The 20866-nt window shown below is 39.4% G+C and overlaps 1 protein-coding gene across 1 annotated transcript; it reads left to right on the top strand.

Annotated features, from left to right (window-relative positions):
- Positions 1 to 4536: 4536 nt before the first annotated feature.
- On the top strand, positions 4537 to 20793 carry cds2 (CDP-diacylglycerol synthase (phosphatidate cytidylyltransferase) 2). Its single transcript, XM_085180426.1, has 13 exons — positions 4537 to 4749; positions 10278 to 10420; positions 11465 to 11561; positions 12275 to 12372; positions 12861 to 13000; positions 14326 to 14384; positions 15408 to 15490; positions 15604 to 15691; positions 15863 to 15931; positions 16746 to 16898; positions 17154 to 17273; positions 17521 to 17624; positions 18947 to 20793. Exons 1-13 carry the CDS (start codon positions 4678 to 4680, stop codon positions 19083 to 19085), a joined length of 1365 nt encoding a protein of 454 aa, XP_085036552.1. The 5' UTR covers positions 4537 to 4677; the 3' UTR covers positions 19086 to 20793.
- The last annotated feature ends 73 nt before the right edge of the window (positions 20794 to 20866 follow it).

Below are 20866 nucleotides of genomic sequence, written 5' to 3'. Positions count from 1 at the left end.
CTTTTTTATATGTACTCGCAGCTGCCTGGTTAAATAGGAACTGTTAGCATAAAGCTCGTAAAGCGAATAAGAATATTCAGATAGTAAACATGCAGATTACATGTTTCCCAAACTGGAGAACTTTGTCTTTAATAGATACATCATTCAAATGAATAAATAACGTGATGTACAGGGGCACATGGGCAAAATGCAGATTTTAACTAATATAAATAGAAGTTCTTATAATCTTGTTATATAAATACAATGTAAAAATTTCAATTTAATGGAATCTGGTCAAATAAAAATGACCTGATTTGTATACATTCAGATTAAACCAAGCACATTTTCCTTAATGAGTAATTATTTAAATGAATAAGTCTTTGATTTGATATATTTCAATTGTATTTTACTCAAAATTATCGCTTCACATTTAATTAGGGTGATAAATTGCTTTTTTGAGTGTAGGCAGAGGTGCACATCTGCATCAGGTGAGGAGTGACCTTTAAAAAGCTATTGTGCAAAGCCCGTGCTGCTGCTCAAGCTTTCCTCTCTGCATTCTGAACTCAGCTCAGCAGTGACAAGAGGAGCATCGTGACTCAGCACAGACCTCTGTGGTGAGGAGTAATGCAGGGAGCGTGTCAGAGGGCAGACTTATTGAAAATTCAAGAGTTTTTGATCAATGTCCCCGGCAGCTCTGCAGGCCTGTGGTCCGCGGGTCCGCCTGTCCAGCCGTCCTTTATTTGGCTGCGATGCTGCTCAGTGCGTGCTGAGCTCTGTTGTCAGCAGATTCTGTTGTTTGTGGAGGTGCATACATAATTGACCCACTCGCCAGCTCCTCCTCCGCTAACCTCCCGAGACCCCCCCCCCCCCCCCCCCCCCCCCCCCGAGATAAAGCTGTAAATGCTCAGCAGTATACAGCCCACCTTCCCTGCTCTGTTTGCTGGGACTCTGCAAGAATGTGATTACATTTCCTCTTTTAAGTGAGTTAAATAGTGAGATACCACACTCTCCTCAGTGTCCTTGTCACCGTGTGTGCTGACGTCCTGAGTGGACACTCAGTTGGTGCGTGGGTTTCACAGACACACAAGTTTTTTTAAATGTGCATCCTAGTTTTCAATTTCACAAGATATGGAGGTAAAACATGAAACTGCTTTCTGCAAGCTCAAGATGCACACTTTTTATTCCTTGTTTCCCTCTCTCCTATCCCCCCCACCACCACCATGTCTTGCCCCCCCCCCCCCCCCCCCCTCTCTTTCACTCTCTCTCTCCCTCTCACACCATTGCTATATATAGACTTCTGCATTGCAGATGTCCCAGAGCCCTGCAGTTCTGGAGGAGCTGCTGAAGAGTCCCAGCCAAAATTTGGGCTGCCTGACACAGAGAGGCCAGGCGAGCGGAAACAGCAGACTGGCTGTGCACCACAGGAAGGGTGACACTCGTAGCATGACAGGAACAAACACAGTAACACGGCACATGTGAAGCGAATGTCCACGGCATCACTCTGCACCAAGGATAATGCCCTTCACTCGCCCACCCACCCTTCAAATCACCGCAGTCATAATCTTTGGGTGGGCGGGTGTGTTGAGTGTGTGGTGTGGTGATTTTCTGAACCATTTTCCTTCTTTTAGTGATTTGAGAGAATTTCTAGGTCACAGCTTCATTTAAAAAGAAAAAGGATACACAGTGAATCATCAAACTTTTTTTTTTAAACAGCATGCTCTCCTTTCCACAAGTCATGGTAAATGACTGCAGTAAATTTAGATTCGTTTTCAATGGTGCATCTGGTAAAACAATATATCTGTATAACCATACAAACAACAACAGATAGAGCATGAAGTGAAGCAAGGCAGGCGCTGAAGAACCAAATGCCACAAAATCAATGCAGAATTTAATGACTGAGCATCGATCATCAACACACATCATTAGTATTGATTAACAAACAGAATGTCAGTAAAATGAAATGTGTTGTATTACTGTAATATTCTGTGATACTTCAAAATATTAGACATAAAACATACTTCTTCTAGTCATTGCTAAATGTTATTATCAACTTTCTTCCACAATTTTGCTGTACGTGTGCAATTCTATTCTATTCTATTCTATTCTATTCTATTCTGTTCTATTCTATTCTATTCTATTCAAATGAAAAACAAAACTTTTAAAATTGATTGTCTCTTTCTGGTTTTAAAGGAAATTGCAGCACAGAGCCTGTCAAAAACAAGGCAATTCAAGTCATAAAACACTAGGGCGAGATATAAAAGAGACACAAGCTAATAAAGAAAGACCCGTATAAAGAAGAGTTATTAGAATTCAACTAAATTAGGAGATAAGAATAAGCCAGACGTGCCTCCAGGGGAGACATGGCTGAAGCAAATGAGAAGAAGCTTCAGTTCCTCCGTTTAGTCGCTAATCTGTTGTTTAGAATTCTTTGAACATCTCCTGTACAGGTGTACATTTGATCTCTTACAGCTCACTCCTGTGGTTTCTACAATACAAACGCATGCAAAAAAATCTGTGATTGTCATGCAAATCAGTGCAGCAGTGGCACCTACTGATATATTCCAGTATTAAGCAACAAGGTTTAGAGTCAGGTAGGCTGTTGCTAAATGCAAACTGCCTCTGCCTGATCATCCTGAATAATGCTGGTCTGCATCGCAGCTCTGCTCATGTGCAGACAGTGAACACTCAACAGTGTAATACCACATCCTATTGAACTGTTATATTTGGGCTGCACCGCTTATTCCACGTCTGCTGCAACAGCAGCGAGCCATTAAGTATTTATAAGAGCTGGATGTCGTCAGCTCCACAGAGCTGAAACGCAGGCACACATGCTTCCAGCGAGCGTTTGCTGCCACTTGGTGTTAAAGGTGCAAATTACAGATAATTGTAAAGAGGTGGAAACTGCCTTACATGTTCTGTCTAATAGTCCTCTAGACATGAGTCTGTCTCTGTTTTTGTTTGTCTAAAATGGACACACAGTGTATGTTCAAATTCTGTTTTTCTTTCTGATTTTTTGTTGTTGAAAAAAGTTTGGAAAATGCTAATATTTGCGTAAGATTGTAAAGCATGGTCATTTCTTTTATTGTTAAACATTTTTTCCTTTTATTTTTAAGTACCACCCTTTTCTGCAAAATAAACAAGAGCTGCATTTTTCACTCTACAAGCCTTAGATAGCATGTTAAATGTTAACATTCATAGCAGTATCAACGGAATAAGAATGACCAAGTATGTCTTGTTTGGAAGTGTTGGCAGGAGAAAGTCTCTACTCTCTAAAAACAGCATGGCAGCATTGCTTAGGTTTGGAAAGATGCCCCTAAACCCTATTTGAAATTATTACTACCAAAGATGGTTGTACAAGCTACTGAGCAATGGTAATGTACTTTTTTACACATTGCCACACTGGGTTTTGGCTTAGTGTTTGTCAAATAAATAATGACAAGATGTAATATGTCATACACTGTTATTCATCTCAGTTTGGATTTAGATCATTTTAATTAATTACTTTTCTTTTCACTACAACTGTACTGTTGCAACGTTTGCATTAGTAATATCACTGAGTCAATCTTACATTTACATCTGCAAGATTACTATTAAGAAATTTAAACTAAGAATATACATCCTGGTATAAAAGGCTCAAATATTGTTCCTCTTGAGCTTTTCGTCATCATCATTATTAATTATTGTTAATTACATCTGTGGCACTCTAAATGCCATTTACAGTATTTTTCTTGAACATAACCCACACCTTAAAATGACATCAGGGAGTTCTGCTGGAAAGGTCAAGCTAGCCCATATTCAAGTAAACATTAGCTATAATTTCACAATAAAAGCACACACACGCACACAGTTTTCACTTGGCATAGCTGCATAGGGGCAATGTTTTCAAATATCCCACGAATGAACCTTTTAAAAAAACCAAAATAAACAGGAAAAAATGAAGATGCCAAGTTGAGGTATTCTACAAATCAAATTGTGAAAAGGGCCTCAGTCAAAAAATAAAACACGAAAGACCAAACCAGTCCAGAAGACCCAACAGACAGACATTACTGTTGTTAACTACAACTGGATTGAAAAAAACAAAACAAAAACAAATCTATGATGTGACTTTTTTTTACAAACTGTGGTGAAAAGGGAAATTGGAATTTAGAAGAAACAAATAGCCACATTTAGTATCAGCATATCATGGATTCATATTGCAGTCGTACAATATGCAATACCGGTATATACACTACATATTTGGGCAACATGAAACAACATGAAACTTCCGGATAAATCAAGTTAATAAAGCCTGGAGGTTTACCAGTTCATGTTGAGAGTAGTTTCAAGCATTTCCTATAATCTTATTGTTAATATTTTTAAAGGCTGTCAGTAAAGACGAAAGAAACATAAAGAATAATAAATGGTCAGTTTCTTGAAGCAATCCCGAAAGAGTTAGATGTTACATGAATTGTAATATTACCGTTAATATTTATTCTAAAATAAGATTCTTTAATGCCATGTTAGCATTATGTTGGGTAGTCAATATGGACCTTTATTTTGAAAACAGGAAGTGAATGATCGTGAATTGGGTGGAAAGTGTTGTTTGCAGAAATTTAGCTAGGAGCTTAGCAGAGGAGGTGTCAGTATTCAAAAAACAAAGAGGTTGTTTGTGGGAGCCGCAGGACCTTCGCTATAGTCGTCAGGTCACGACCCGCTAAGATGGCAGAGCTGAGGCACCGTGGACCCAAAGACAGCGACCCTACGTTTCAGCAGCAGCCGTCAGAGGACAAGGTAACGTTAGCTTGGACTCAGTCCTGCCATTTAGCGGTCCTGACGCTAACTAGCCACCGAGCGATTTGAAATTCCCGTTACACTGTGACTGGTGTGACTAAGAAAGGTCATGTCAGAATGAATAATAAGGCATGTTTAAGTTTTACAAGGCTGTCGTCAATTTACTCTTATAACCGCATCTTACAACGTAAAAGCTGTTAAAAGCATCTGAAAGACTCTATACAAACCATCCGCCAAACTACTCAAATTTTAAACTTGATTGGCTGGTGGTACACACCGTCTTCCTGTGTGTTCGTCCGCTGCGAAAACAACAGCAAACCAAATGCAAAAGTTAAAATTTAATCGATTCTGGAGCTGCCCTTTTCACCTACGTTATGCCGATGTGTATAGCAGCTGGTCTTGTCCAACAAAAACCCTTTAAATACATTTGAAGACGCTTTTTCTTGAATGCTAAGCAGTCTACCAGAAAATCCAAAAATAATAAACTTAGATTTGTAAGGCGTGCTGCAAGCTAGCCACATACGCCGTTGCACACAGAGGTAAATAAGCGATGAAGGTCTCCATGTTGGCCCTTTATGAGCTAGCACCGATGTTAAATGTTCAGGAGCAGCGTTAAGCTAAACGTGTTATTTTGTTTGTGTATTTATTTATTTATTTTGTAAATTTTGGTTTGATATGACCGATAGCGATGATGTTCGCGAGCCCTGGTAGGCTAAAGTGTTTAGTAGCTGTAGTTACATTAACAACCACTGCTTCGCGTCGTAGACTGATGGGTAGCACGATATTATAATTAATATCTCTTAACAAACTGTTATTAAGCTGTTTCAGTCAGAGTGAGGGGAAATAAAAGCAACATTTATGAGTTCAACATGGACGATGCGTAGCATTGAATGAAGAAAGGGGCGTGGCGATAGACGTGTGGATATGTAGGACGAGATAATTACAGAAAATTGGAGAGTAGCTGAAAGCAGTTGGAGAAAGTAGTGGAAGCGTTAGTGACATCCTCACAGCGAGCCACACAGGCTAATGTAATTTTCCAGGGAAGCGCACTGTGACTGGTTTAACGTGTTCTTTATTATTTGCTTTTTTGCCATGACTCGTTTAAGAGCAGCCTACCTCATGACCTTGAGCTTGCAGTTGTGCAATCAGGTGAATAATTTGTATTATTTTCGATAATAATAATAATGCTACAATTCTGATACAAAAGTATCCATTTTATGTCCACTTCTGCTCAAATAATAGAAATTGACACTGACAATACAGAATACCCAACCAGATTATTTGCAGTTAACTATTTATCAGTAGTTTGCCTGAGCAGAACCAGGGTTTATTTGAAAAAGTCTAGCCTGGTGGAGGCGCACATGTGGACAAACATTTGCAACTCTGTATAATATCATGCAATTTACTAAAGAAAAAGTTGCTCTAAAGACAGTTATATTAGCTGATGAAATTACTTTTGTTGAGGTAGTTTTATGGTGGATTGCATAATGTGAAATATAGTGAAATTCAGTTCACAAGCGCATGAATGCTTCAGTCTTTGATTAGGTTACATAACCTCATGGTATAGCTGCAGTGTCTTGATGACGTCTGTAGAGTTAAATTGTTTGATCACAGTTGTCTTCTTTGGCTACTTTCCAGCATGGTGAATCTAGATCACAAGCCTGCACTTTTGTATCTGCCTCCCCGTGAAGGAATCGCTTTCCTCTTGGCATGAAAACCGTAAGATCCAAATAAAAATGGCCTTTTATGGCTGACAGAAGCAGCTTTTTCTAATCAGTTAGAGATGAAAGAAAAAACAAACCCAGATGTGCAAGACAGCATAAAAGGGAAGAAGTGTTTATGTGAAAGGAGCGTCTATTTTTAACTCAAGCATCCTGAATGACGGATATTGTCTCCATAGAAACCAGGAAAAGGAGCATGGGCCTGTGTGTATGTGGATTCTTGTGTGTGCTTCTGCATTTGTCTCCTGGGTTTTGACTTCTGGGTGACAGTGCACACTAGTGACTGTTTCATATAATTTGAAGGGAACTTAATTGAATTTTCTAAGTCTTATAAAACATACAATGTTTTTTAATATATATTTGGCTGACTTGTAACAAACATGATGCAGCCAATCAGGGAATCACTATTTTGTTCACAACATTAACAGAAACATACGATCCTTAACCTCTGGATTAAATCTCTCTTAAAAAGCTTGCAAACTTAACAGAGCAGCGTTTTGTTATTAGAACCTTTTCTACTTTAAGTTCTTGCTCACAGGAACTGTTTATCTTGAACCAAGGTTTTAGTGTTAATATGTTGGTTTGAATAACAGAAAAAGTAGGGTTACTTACCAAACTCAGATACAGAGACCACGCCTGGGGCGTGGGCAGATGGAGAATATCCAATTAGAGGAGCACTGGTGTGATATTAGTGTAAAAAGCTCAAATAAGTCGTTCTCGCTCTCTAACTTGTGTGTCTGTGTGTCTTCAGTGTTCCTTATAAGTATTTATTGCATCTAATAACCTGTTACAAACAACTCCATTAATATTATTTGACTTCATTTGTCTCCTGGATGCTCCACTGCTACTGTAACTTGTGTATGAGGAGCAGTAAAATGAGGTGCACTTAGACTGAGATGAGGAAAGGAAAAACTGTTATGACTTTAAATATCACACAGTGCTGAAGTTAGACTAGAGAAGATAAATTCGCTGAATACATTTTTAATACTTTTTATTTTGGTCCTGTTTTCATTTATCATTTAACTGATCATTCAGATTTAGTCAATTTATATTCTAGGATATATTTATTTGCTGCATTTTCTTTTATAAAGTTACCAAATCCGTGTTTTGAGCCTGATATTGTTCATGTCTTGACCTCACTGTTTTGGCAGACTTTACGCTAAGGTATCTATATCTTGTCTGTGTGGCTAAGTAAATGTAGAACAAAGTGAAACTGAATTGAATAGAACATCTCACCAACATGTAACCAAACGTCTGATCATGCTAGTTCATATTGGACTGATATCAATATCAATATTTGAGTGATGCTTGCCTAACAAGAAGTATTATTATGTATTAAAGCCGGAGCCTGACTAATATAATATTTGGTGATGTAAACGTCCAGTATACCAGCTGATTTTTTTAAAGACACATTGTTATTTGTTTGTTTTTAATCTAATAAATATCCAGCTGTAGTATGGATTATTTGCCAAATTGTGAATGTGAGACCAAGTGGGTGTCACAAAACCACATGTCAGCCATCTGCTGGGTGAATCTGATGTGACAACTCCAAGCCTTATTTGGTCACCAGCAGCAGAGAGGGCAGCAGGGGGTGAATGAGAAGTGAAAGAACAAACTGCCTTAAAAAACCCTCTCTATTATTGGCACAGGAACTCTAACCATCCATATTTTTTCAGCATTGCCGCTATGGGGGGATAAAGATCAGTCAGTGTAGGCAGGCCTTCATTAGCAAACAGATGGTTTTGACAAATCAACAATATGGATGGAGATGATTTGGAGCAGTGTTTAGCCTCCCACACATGACTGTACACTGACAGTCCATTAATCATAATATGTTCATCTCAGATGAAGCCGATGCTTCCCCCCCCCCCCCCCCGCTTTTTTCCACACACAGACACACCCTGAGCCAAATTTGATGTTCGCTCTCTAAACCACTTCTCAGAAAACATTGCTCTGTTGCTTTGTATTTCTCCTCTTGCACAATAACTCACTAACGGACATTTAGTATCCATACATCTCTCTCGGGAAAGAGAAGGGGATTACGCTTCTGCGGTGTGTGTGCGCTACAGCGAGTAACAGTAACATCTGCAGCACAAAGTTTGTTGCAGAAGTTTGAGTGAGAAAAAGAAGATGTTTATAGTGGTAGCTACTGCAGACAAAAGAGAGTCTAATGGACCCAGAGCAGAAAGCTAGTTACCAGCCACGAGCCAAACTATTGTATATATTGTTCTATTTTATTCTATTGTATATAGTATTTTATTTTATTGCATTCCAGTGTTTTCTAATTTCTGCTACATAACTTTGCACTTTTGCTGTAACGAAACAAATTTCCCACCTGTGGGACTAATAAATCTCATAACATCTCATAACATCTCATAACACTAAGCATTACCCAGAGGTGTCTGTACTTCGGAGCCGGGGGATCTGGCGCCAAATCTGCCATTCTGACACTTATGTGAACACACAAAAAGTATGCTTTCGATATGGAGGGAAATATGTCTCAAAGTGTTGCAAATGTGTCACAAGCAATGATGTGTACATATTTGTTTCACACTGGGACTGGAACGCAGCTTACATTTGCGGATCTGTGTGAAGCTGACAGCTTTAAATTAGTCTCAAAACTCCATGTGGCCATGCGATGTCATCTGCGCGTATCAGGCGATTCGTCCACATGTATTTAAGGTTTTGTGAACGAGCGAGAGACGCGATACATGTAGTTTTAGACACTTGATGCAATTTTACTTTATGCTCAGGGCTGGATGGTTGATTTCTGCCTGCGGCTTGATGAGAAAACAAGATGACAGCACACTGAAGTGGACTGAAGTCATAATTACATACAAATAGTTTTCATGATTATTTGAAAGTGGGACTCAAATAGACTACAAAATGATGTTTTATTTGAAAGTAAGCCTGCACATGTCAGAGCTGTTTCCTCTCTTCTCCTCGTTTGTTAAACAGATCTTAAAAAGTAAAACAGGTCTTATTAGGAAGACTTCTTAATATTCTTGCATTAAGTATGTAATAGTAAGCATTATCCTCTCCATATTCCATCCGTCCATTTGTTACACACCCACTATCACCACAGACACACACACACACACACACACATGCGGCTCTTTTTCTCCTAAAGCAGTAGCCTAGCGTCACTGTTTTTGTTTTTAAATTGTTTATTTTTGATAGTTTTATAATACATTGGTGCTGTGTGAAGATGGAAAATATTACAGATGCCAGCAGCCAACAAACATCTCACCTATTCAGTTTTTTACTGAAACTGTTGGAGAAGAACCGCTTCACTGTTATTTTGAAATTGTGTGGTGTTTTCACAACCACCACCTCACCTCAACCTGAGTAACTGGCAGAACTGAAAACATCTGTGCTGGTTTACATGCTGTTAGTTCGAACCAGCCTGGTTTTCATGCAGTAATGGTAATAAAGTGTTTGTGGGGTGGGTTGTTTTTAGAGTTGCATATGTTACCATTTTGGGTAAAGGTGGTGTTGTTTTTTTGTTTGTGTCACATGTGTCATATGAGTGTTGGGCAAAAAGTACCAAGTGATTAATCACCCAGGTATTTTATTGCGTGACCACAGCAACAGCTCATTGCTCCTGTAAATATGAAAAAAACCCCAGACATGCATCATATTCCTGGATAGCTCAGAGAGAAAAGGTAAACTCTCCTAAGTTCATCCGTGATCTATGATTAAACAACACATATCTAAACGTTCTGTTATGGTTATATTAGAATAGTTGTTTTCCTTCCCTTTCAGAGCCAAATCTTCCATTTCTTCTCTGTTTTTGTCTGTTTGCAGGGTTCGGACAATGAACTGAAGGCAGAAAAAGAGGGGGTGTCAGACAGTGAGTCCAAAGTGGACTCTGGTGTCCCAGAGGTGCCGGTCCCTCCTGACGACACCCCTGAGGTTTTAAATAAGGCGCTGTCTGGACTCTCTTCAAGGTATGCTGAGTATCAAAGGAAATATAAACTGCAAGCTGTTTGCAGTGTGTTTTAAAGCTATGACCGTAAAGATGCGTCCTCTTCCTAGGGCCGGAACACGCTCGGTCTTGTTTATTGATATCGAACACCCCCATTGTCTGTGTACTGTGAGTTGCTATGCGCTCATTTTAAACCGACCCACCTAAACAAGAGCCCTGTGTTTTTTCTGGACTGCATGTAAGGCTACGTCCACACGTACACGGGTATTTTTGAAAATGGAGATTTTCTGTTTTTGTTTTTTTGTTTTTTTAAAATCCCGTCCACACATAATCGCAAAAACAAAGGAAATATGGTGATATATTTCTAACCGTGTAGTAATGTTGGCCAATCAGAAGCCTAGAAGCCTGGGTGGGAAAGAGTAAACAAAGATGGTGCATAGAAGCAGAACTGAGTTCTTTGTGTGGAGGGACAGTAACTGTGTTGTATATGTAAGCATTTAAACACTGCAGAGAGTAAAGTTAACAGTATTGTCTAAGTCCGCCATTGTAGAAATCCATTTCACCGAAACAATAACGTGACTCACAGTGTGACGTCAAAAAAGGCGCACACCTTTGACGCTGCGTTTTCTCCGTTTTCCTCGTCCACACGTAAACGCAACAACGGAGTTTTTGAAAATATCCACCCTGGCAGGAGTTTTTAAAAATCTCTGTTTTCAGTGACCGAAAACGCCATTTCCGTGTGGACAAAAGGTGCAAACGCATAAAAAAATCTGCGTTTTCAAAAATACCCGGGTACGTGTGGACGTAGCCACTGTGGAGGTGTCATGATTAATACAAAGGAATTCCTCGTCACATATTTGAATGATTTGAATCATTGAAAAGCAGGATGGTTTGTTAAAGGGAACATCTTGGCCTTTTTGATAACATAATATAAGTAAAAGTTTTGGCCCAGGCTCTTTCAGTTGTGCTTACGTTTAAAATACAACTCGCTTGTTGCTTTTTTAAATTTTTTTTATTTTTTTGTATTGTCATTTTGCCAGTGTCATTGTTTATGTCTTTTCTTCAGATGGAAGAACTGGTGGGTACGAGGCATCCTAACACTAGCCATGATCTCCTTCTTCTTCTTCATCATCTACTTGGGCCCCATGGTGCTTATGATGATTGTGAGTACAAACTACTGATTTGTCATTCCACTTTTAGAGCCATCGTTTGTGACATGAGACAAATTAAGCTTTTTGATACAAAATTATTTCAGTTAAGATGAATCGTGTTACGAATCAGACTTTTTCTCACTGAGTATATATAGAAGACGTGTTAATGTTCAGAGCTACTCTAAGCAGCGCAGTCAGCTTTTTTTTTTTTTTTTAAGCAAATTAAAATCATAGTCTTGTGGATTAAAGAGGATCCAGTCTCTCTAATCATTTGCAGGGTAGCTGCCTCCGTCATCAGGGAATACCCTGAAAATAGGCCTGTCAGCCATTTTGTGTCAGTAGGACACCATACTGTGTCACACACACAGAAACACACACTGAGTTGTGCTCAGGGTTTTTCCTGCACAGAGGAGTATTTGGTGCCCTACAAAGAGGTTTAACAGAGCCAATGGAGAATCAGCAGTGTTGTAATAATGATCTTTATTAACTAGTTTTGTTTATTGTGGTCTTATTTACACAAGTGTGATCCACAGTTTTGCTCATCAATACATTCAGACTATTGGACTGTGGAATATTCATCCATTTCTGTCAGATAAAGTAACCGGTATCTTCTACTGTACTTTGACTGATCTTGCCATGTTTGCTGCCCGCCCCAAAAGCCTGTTCTGGTTTGTCCTATCAATATTTTGCCTTTGTGCTGCTGACACAGTGTTTTATCTACGCAGGTCCTCTGTGTCCAGATAAAATGCTTCCAGGAAATCATCACCATTGGTTACAGTGTGTACCACTCCTACGACCTGCCGTGGTTCAGGACATTGAGCTGGTGAGGACACAGACACACACACAGACACACACAGTGTTCACTTGGCAAGACAAAGTATCGGATATTAAAAGCAAATGTCCACGTTGGCTTCTTTCTTATTGTTTGTCTCATGTTTTTACTTTGTTACAGATGTCCTGAGGTTTGTTATCAACCCATTTTAAATTAGCAGTATCTTAAAGATTATATATTATAGCAGAATTACAATGAATCATCGGTGCTGTTTGATTTGTAGCAGTAGTGGTTTATAGTGTAGTGTAATCCTGATATTCACTATGCCAGGAAACTGGAAAACTCCTTGGAACACTGTTTTCCATGTACAGGTGTAAACTTTTAGCTATCTGCAGTTTTCATGAAGAGAAGTTAGTCAGCCTTGTTGATTTATTTGTATTTATGTTTTCCCCCCGCTGGCATATTGAATTCAGAGTCTGATTAGCTGCTGTGACAACACCATCAGCTGTGTACATTTACTCGAACTTTTTGAATTACAGGTACTTCCTGCTGTGTGTGAACTACTTCTTCTATGGTGAGACCGTGACAGATTATTTCTTCACACTGGTTCAGAGGGAGGAGCCGCTTCGTATCCTCAGCAAATACCACCGCTTCATCTCCTTCGCGCTCTACCTCACAGGTAGAAAGACATAAAGTCCTGCTGTAGATTCTGTGTTGACGTCATCATGCCAGCTGCCCACAACAAACATTCTTCCAAGTTATTCTGTAATGACTTATAATAAATGTTTATTACACTAAAACAAACTGCTGAACATGAGATAAGTGCACAATAAATAAACAGACATTAGATGCAGTTTACGTTGTCATAGCAACCAGAAGTGTCAAATTTCTTTTAAGAGACATCAATGATCGGTCAGTCTGACTCAACAAAATACATTTACAATCAGTAATATTTCCATGAGTCATTGTTCAATGTTTTATTGTTGTATGCACAGTAAAGAAAAATGTTTCCCTGTACAATGAAATTGTTCCTTTACTATCACCAACAGATGCCGAACAGAAAAATCCACATATATAAAGAATAAATGCTCATTTAAAAAAAGAATAAAAACAGTTACGAATACTGCATTTGATAAATACATTAGAGATGAAAGAGGAATCTGAGTTGCAATAAGCTGTGTACATATTTAGAATGCTACTGTGTGTGTGTGTGTGTGTGTGTGTGTGTGTTATGTAATTCTATTTTAGATATCTCTCAAGGTTGTTTCTTCAAATTTGGTATTTTTGGTTATAACCAGTGAATTTATATATTAATACATATCATATTACTCAGTTATGTTATTTGAGTTTCAAGGGATGTAAACTAGGACTTGACTGATTGGTGGAAGCACACAGGCATGCTTTGATGGAAAAATGAGTCTCAAGGTTTTATATGTTAGTTAGTTCAAAGCTTATTGTTTCAGTTACTATGCTAACTTTAGATGTTCCACTTCCTGTGCTTCTGTGTCAGTTAGTAATACATTACTACTATAGCTTCTTGCTGATGCCAAACAGGATGTGGGGAGGAAGGAAGCACCCAGACTGTCTTACCTACTAGATTTAAGGTGCAATTGAATGGCCCGTTATGACTTTGAGAACAAATGCTCTGAAGCTCGTGATTTGAAGTGACATTTAATGCTGAGTTTTGTCATCCTGTACATTTTAATGTCTTACTTGAAGAAGCTTTACTGTCAGTCTGAAGAGTCCAGGAAACCAACAGCGTCAGTATGTCTGAGTCAACTTCCGTTCAGGCCACATTTTCTCAGATATTCTTTGCTTTACAACATCCTCTCGTTTCCTCAGTCACGTAAAAGAAAAATATTCACTGCATCCTAAAGTAGGCATGCTGTGAAATAAGTCAAGCTAAATTGAATCAGTTTGACCAAAGATGACCTTAAGGAGGTTTCCTCCTCTTTACAGATGCTGTTGGTCTGTGTGTCTTAATAAGTCGTCCTGTTGTTGCAGGTTTCTGTATGTTTGTGCTGAGTTTGGTGAAGAAACATTACCGCCTTCAGTTTTACATGGTAAGTGCTGCCCTGCATACTCCGTGCATCCTGCCTCAAGGCTACTGGCTTATTCATGAGGCTAGCTAAAATATAAACCCTCAAGTAAAAGGGAAATGGGGTGAGAGACAGATCCTGCAGAAAAAAACCCCACTAGTACATTCCTCTTTGATTTGGCCATACCTGATGTGCCTGCTATTTCTGTCAGATTTGTTTTACTGTTGGCAGGTTATGAAAGTGTTGTTTCCTTTGCATTGAGAGCAACTTTGACCTCCATTTTGTGGAGGCCAAATCCAACATGTAGAATCATCTCCAGACCTGCTTAATCTAAGATAATGAAAGAATAGCTGTAGTTACAGTTGAATCAATAAAAATATGGAATTATGTTAAAAAAAAGACTTCCTCAACAGTTACATCTTTGTCACAGTTCAATTCAGTTCAGTTTTACCACAACAACAGTCGCCTCAAGGCGCTCTGTATTGTAAGGTAGACCCTCCAATAATACATACAGAGGAAAATCCAACAGTCTTTTTTGGTGACAGTGGGAAGGAAAAACTCCCTTTTAACAGGAAGAACCAGGCTCAGGGAGGGGCAGCCATAGTTGAAATAATGTTGTCGATGTACCAAAGTAAAAGGATCCAGCTGTGTGTTTACAGTAGGGCAGGTTTATGTTGAAACACTAGTGGTCTTAAGAAGAATACTCGAATGGAAACACAGTAACAGTTTTTTTTTTTGGTAACACAAAAGCTTGTAAAAACCATCTAAAACATACAAACATAAAACATACAATACAACTGTATTTATATAGCACATTTAAAACAAAGGTAAACCAAAGTGCTTCACAACAAGGTTAAAACATAACAAATATTTGTACCCTGTTATGCTCTTATAGACTAACAAGTGAGAAACGCTAGTTAAACAATCAATACAGATAAAACTCTTCAGCGTGACACTGATTATAAACACAATTTACAGAGCCTGTGTCATTGTCCAAAAATGTATGAATTTAACTACACGTCATTGATCTTGTGCCCGTCTGCACAGTTTGGTTGGACCCATGTGACTCTCCTGATTGTTGTGACCCAGTCTCACCTCATCATTCACAACCTGTTTGAGGGAATGATCTGGTACGTTAAAGGCTCCTTATTCAATTCTCTAAATCTAATTAAAATTCAGTTATTTTGCACCTTAATGCAAATATCCATACACCTGCCATGTAAACTGTTCTTTGTGTGATCAGGTTCATTGTGCCCATTTCTTGTGTGATCTGTAATGACATCATGGCCTACATGTTTGGTTTCTTCTTTGGGCGAACCCCTCTTATCAAGGTTGGTTATTTTGAATGTTTGAAGCTGCTTTAACCTGGAATGCAAATACATAAATGTTTAATGTTTTTAATATAATGTTTATTGTGAATTATTGCTGCATGTAGCAAATCACCTAAAGGCTGTTGTGCTCTGTATGGTAGTGTATGATTTCTTTGATACTGGCTGTTGCAGCTGTCGCCTAAGAAGACTTGGGAGGGCTTCATCGGTGGATTGTTCTCCACCATTGTTTTTGGAATCATGGTAGGATGTGAATTTTATTTATTTATTTATTTTTTCCTTTTAGCTCTTAGCGATGTAGCATTCTGTAGGAGCTGCTTGCTTATCTCACAATGAATTATGGTTAAATAGAGTAAAATCAGCTGTGTAGGGCAGAAAAACTCACTCTCCTCATGTCATATACCATCCACACCTTCCTGATTTAGATGTCTGTTTAAGCTGCATCTTCTCAGCTCTCACTCTAACATCATTGCGGCTGCTTCCTTGTGTGGGTGTCTGCTGTTCTAACCCTGCCGCCACCCCATCGTTTACCTGTAGGCCTCGAGGGGATCATTGTTCATCACTTCAGTTTCTGTATGTGTCATATTTCCGGGGCATAATGAGCTCTGAAGCAAATCATTTCAAACACAGTGTGTTTGTCTCAACTTAGTTAAACATGCACTCATCACAAATGTTTGTGGCTGAGACTCACACTGAGGCTGATTGCTCTGAGCTCTGGATATCTTTAGCTTTAGCCTCTTTGGCTTTGGTAGCTTCTTTAAAATGCCCGTGTTCAGCTGGGTGAGGGTGTATTGAGTGTAGTTTTATACTGGCTTTGCTGTAGCTGTTGTTGTCTCCAGTCACAGCGACTAGCTTCCACACTAATGACACATTAATGCGTTACTGGTGCCGGCACTGTGCACATGCTGCACATGCATGCACAAACTCCTTTGTAATTGGTCATGTGGGAAGGTTGACTGGCTGGGCCGAGAACACAGGAAAGCAGTCAGTTCTGATCCCTGTCCAGTTAGTTGTTGACAAGTGACACGATTGAAGCATAACTTTGCTCTCTTCACAGCTCTCCTACGTCATGGCTGGCTATCGCTACTTTGTGTGTCCGGTGGAGTTCAACAACGACTCCAACAGCTTCCAGGTGGATTGTGAGCCATCAGAGCTGTTTCAGCTCCAGGACTACTTTCTCCCCAGTATGCTGGAGTCTGTCACTGGATGGGTAAGATTCAGTGGCTATTTGTTGCGGTTCATCTTGTGCCAGTATTTAGGCTTCTTACAGTCCTCTCACCAACACATTAAAAGTATGCAGAGCTTGTAGAATTTTATTGAACATCGCTAAAGGAAACCTTACAGCCTGTTACAGCTTGAAACACAGTATACAAAGTTTTATACCCACCTAGAGCAAACATAAGGCAATATCTTGTTGTGAGTTTCAACAAGATTGGATGTTGTAACGTGTCCTATGTTTCCACAGACCACAGTGCGCCTGTATCCATTCCAGATCCACAGCATTGCCCTCTCCTCCTTTGCCTCCATCGTGGGACCCTTTGGTGGCTTCTTTGCTAGCGGCTTCAAGAGAGCTTTCAAAATCAAGGTATGGATGTGGACCAACAGAAACTATTCACCACACATAAGGTGGATGTGGCCTATGATTATCAGGCAGTGTTTGTGTTTCTTGAGCCATTGTGACACTTTGTTCTGGGCCATTTTTGGAAAAGAGAGAAGGACCTACCACAGAGTAGGCTCTGAAAGAGATACAGAGCGTATAAGCAAGGCTTTTAAAAACACACACACAGAATGTCATGTCTGTTGTAGTTTTAAGCTTGTATGTCATCTTTCAGGATTTTGCAAACACCATCCCAGGTCACGGAGGCATTATGGACAGATTTGACTGCCAGTACCTCATGGCCACATTTGTTAATGTCTACATTGCTAGCTTCATTAGGTAAGCATATATTTATGAAGTTTAAAATATAATATAATGTATTTAATTTTGCTTGTTGTCAGTCTTTGTCCTTTACATGCTCTTTATGTTGCTTAAGCATTGTTAAAGCTTGTAATAAAACCTGATAATAGTTCAGTGTAAGCTAATGTTCACCGTCTGCACAGACTGAAGGGATAGTTTCTGTGAATAGAATAGAATAGAATTCAACTTTATTGTCATTGCACATGCACAGGTACAGGGCAACGTACGAAGTGAGGTTGAATAAGGCACATCCGGGAGAAATTGCAAATCTTGATTTGTCAGTTTCAACTTTTGTGGATACGGTGAATGTTGCAGACATGGACCACAGCCTTACATTTAATGGTCTATTGGGCTAATAAGTAGACCAAGAACAGAAGATCAGGAGAAATTATGAATTTATCTGTGGTATGAGGAGAATCAGTGGTCTTAATGACTGCTAACATTAGTTAAGGTCTGCTTATTTAGCAGTACTGTACAGTTAGCTCTCTATGTTTAACAGCAAACAATAACTTGCTACTCTTAGCTTCTAAAAATACAAGACAAACGCATTCACATGAAGCGCTTCTCACTCCTACTAATCTCCAATAAGGTGCTCAAGATTTACAGTGTATAATCAGTATTTAGTGAAACTATTTGCATGATAGATATGGAAGTTTTCAAACCCTCAGGCTCAACTTCTCTCTGCACATACACCCACACAAATCCTGAGGCAAACCAAAAATCACACAGTGAGCATGGATCATAACACATTGCATCACCTGACATGAATCAATAGGTCTGTGCAGTTTTCATACTGTACTGTTTATATCCTGTTACTGTATGTACAGAATAGAATAAATCTCCTGTTACATATAAACATGGTAAAGAAAAATTGGTTGATCACTACTTTAAATGTACACTTTTTCATTTGAATGTTAACCTTAATATCTTTGCAGAACAATTAAAAAAAGTCATACTTGATAAAAGATAAAATATGCTAGTTGGTCTATAATTGTATGTTCAGTGGTTTCTTCGCAAGTTTCTGAAAGACTCATCGTGTCTCGAATCAACATGTTACTAATCAACCAACTCACTGTATTTCCACTGGTTGAGCAGATGACCCATAAGTCAAAGTCCACTGCAGCGGCCAGGCTTTGAGTCAACCACTCCCTCCCCACACAAACCTGCTTTTCTGTCCGCACTCTGTACTGCATTTAAAATAAGTCTTATAAGTTGTGTTCCCAAATTATTTTTAAAGGCAGTGGTTTCTGGATAAAACTTCAAGTACATTTGTGCTTAAGCATGTCTCCACCTTCTTTCAGGGGCCCTAACCCCACCAAGGTGATCCAGCAGCTCTTGGCCCTCCGTCCAGATCAGCAGCTCTACATCTTCAATTCCCTGAAGGCTCACCTGACCGAGAAAGGCCTGCTGCCAGCGCTGGAGGAGGCCGCCGCAGCTTAGAGCCGCCAACAACCACAGCTAGCTCGCCCTAAGAGGAGGGGAGAGACGGGAAAGGAGGGCAGCGGCACCCAGGGAGCCCCCCGCACCCCTGGAGCTCTGGGAAGACTCAGTGCTTTTGCGTGAGCGAGAACACATCCAAGAAAAACAAACCGAAAACCACAAAATCGACAGCCTTGGGTCATTCCATTTCATGTGGGTGTGGGAGTCATGCTTGTCTGTGTTCCTACAGTCTGTGAATCATGTTTCTGACACCAGTGTTTTCAGGTTGAGTTTGTGAATTACTGTACTTTTACACATTTCCATTACCGTCAACCTCTATCTATTTACACTGTTAAACAAAATGTTGGTTTGCTGTACATTTCTACCTGTACACACAATATCCTCTATATATACCTTATTATTAATGTGTGTCGATATTTTATTGTTCTTTTTTATTATTTCAATGCACTGCTCTCAGCGCTGTTACTCACTGTATTCTTACTCTACTGCACCCTCCCTCTAATTTAAGGGTAATTTTCTTTATTGTGAGTTTTTCTATTTATAAATAGATGTTTTTATATTTGGTATGGTTCTATTATATCTTAATGTTGTCTTTTCTTTCTTTTCTTTCTTTCATTTTTGTTTTTTTTAAAGTCAGGCTAAATTCACCATCGCCATCTGCCATGTACATTTTTTGTCTTTGTTTTTTTTTTTCTGCCATTCATCAAAGCCTCTCATGCTCGGCCAAATCTTTAAGATGTTATTGTGCCGAAATCAAAGGTGAATGACTAAATTAGACTTGAAGGGGACCTCTAATGCTTTGTTCCAGCTCTTGGATGGTAGCTTTATGTGATTACAATTCCTTATTTATCCTAATAAGGATAGCAGGATCCTGCAGCAGGATGCAGCTCCTCAGTTCATCCTCGGAAACGAGTTGTTTCAGCTTCCTTCCCTTTTAAACTTTCTTCTGATTGGCCGCTGCGCATAAACAGACTTTATATCACACTGAGCCAAGAATAGGGGGGGGGGAAGCTTTCTAAAGCCAGACAGCTCCCAGAGATTGCACATGCACTGACCTCATGTTTGAAAGGTTAGCCATGGTTATTAATATGAGCGTCCACCATTGTAGCTGTGTGTGTGTGTGTGTGTGTGAGATAACAAATAAAGGAAAGCAGCACAGGTCCACTTTAGGTCCATCAAGTCTTTGAGTTCAACTATTGGTGGTTTTGTGTTTACGGAGCATAAAAGCTACGTTATCTTGTTGCTTGTTCAGCAGAAATGATGTCACAAATAGAGCTGGCTATGTTTGTTTTACATATTTTTTGTTTTGTTTTGCAGTCCGTTGCTTGTTGACTGTAAGGTACAGAGGGATCGTTGCATTAGGGCTACTCCCTCAGACAGCTGGAATGTGTGCCACAGTTAGGGTTTCTACACTGCCACCAGCTGCTTGTGCGTGCTGTGATGTCACTGTTTTTCACCGCTTGAGCGCAGCACAAATGGCATATCGATACTGACTGATCAACTTGATTTATTTGTGGCCTGTTGCCGTCTCATTGGGTGAAACTTTGGCCAATACAATCCGTTATTGTGTACGTATTGCAGTTCATTCCCTTTTCCAGTGGCGGCTTTTTTTATTTTTGCCACTTTCAAGTGTGTTTGTGTGTATTGGATTTAACGATAAAATATAAAAGCTGGGACTTCATCAAAGTTGGCTTCTTTTCTGATTTCACACACAATCTGGGGATGTTTAAGGGCCACCACATTGTTTTTATTAAACCTGCCACACATTGACTCATGCTCTT

Source organism: Neolamprologus multifasciatus, chromosome 12, assembly GCF_963576455.1.
Source record: "Neolamprologus multifasciatus chromosome 12, fNeoMul1.2, whole genome shotgun sequence".
In the NCBI taxonomy this organism is placed as follows: Eukaryota; Metazoa; Chordata; class Actinopteri; order Cichliformes; family Cichlidae; genus Neolamprologus; species Neolamprologus multifasciatus.
This window is presented reverse-complemented; position numbering and strand designations above follow the sequence as displayed.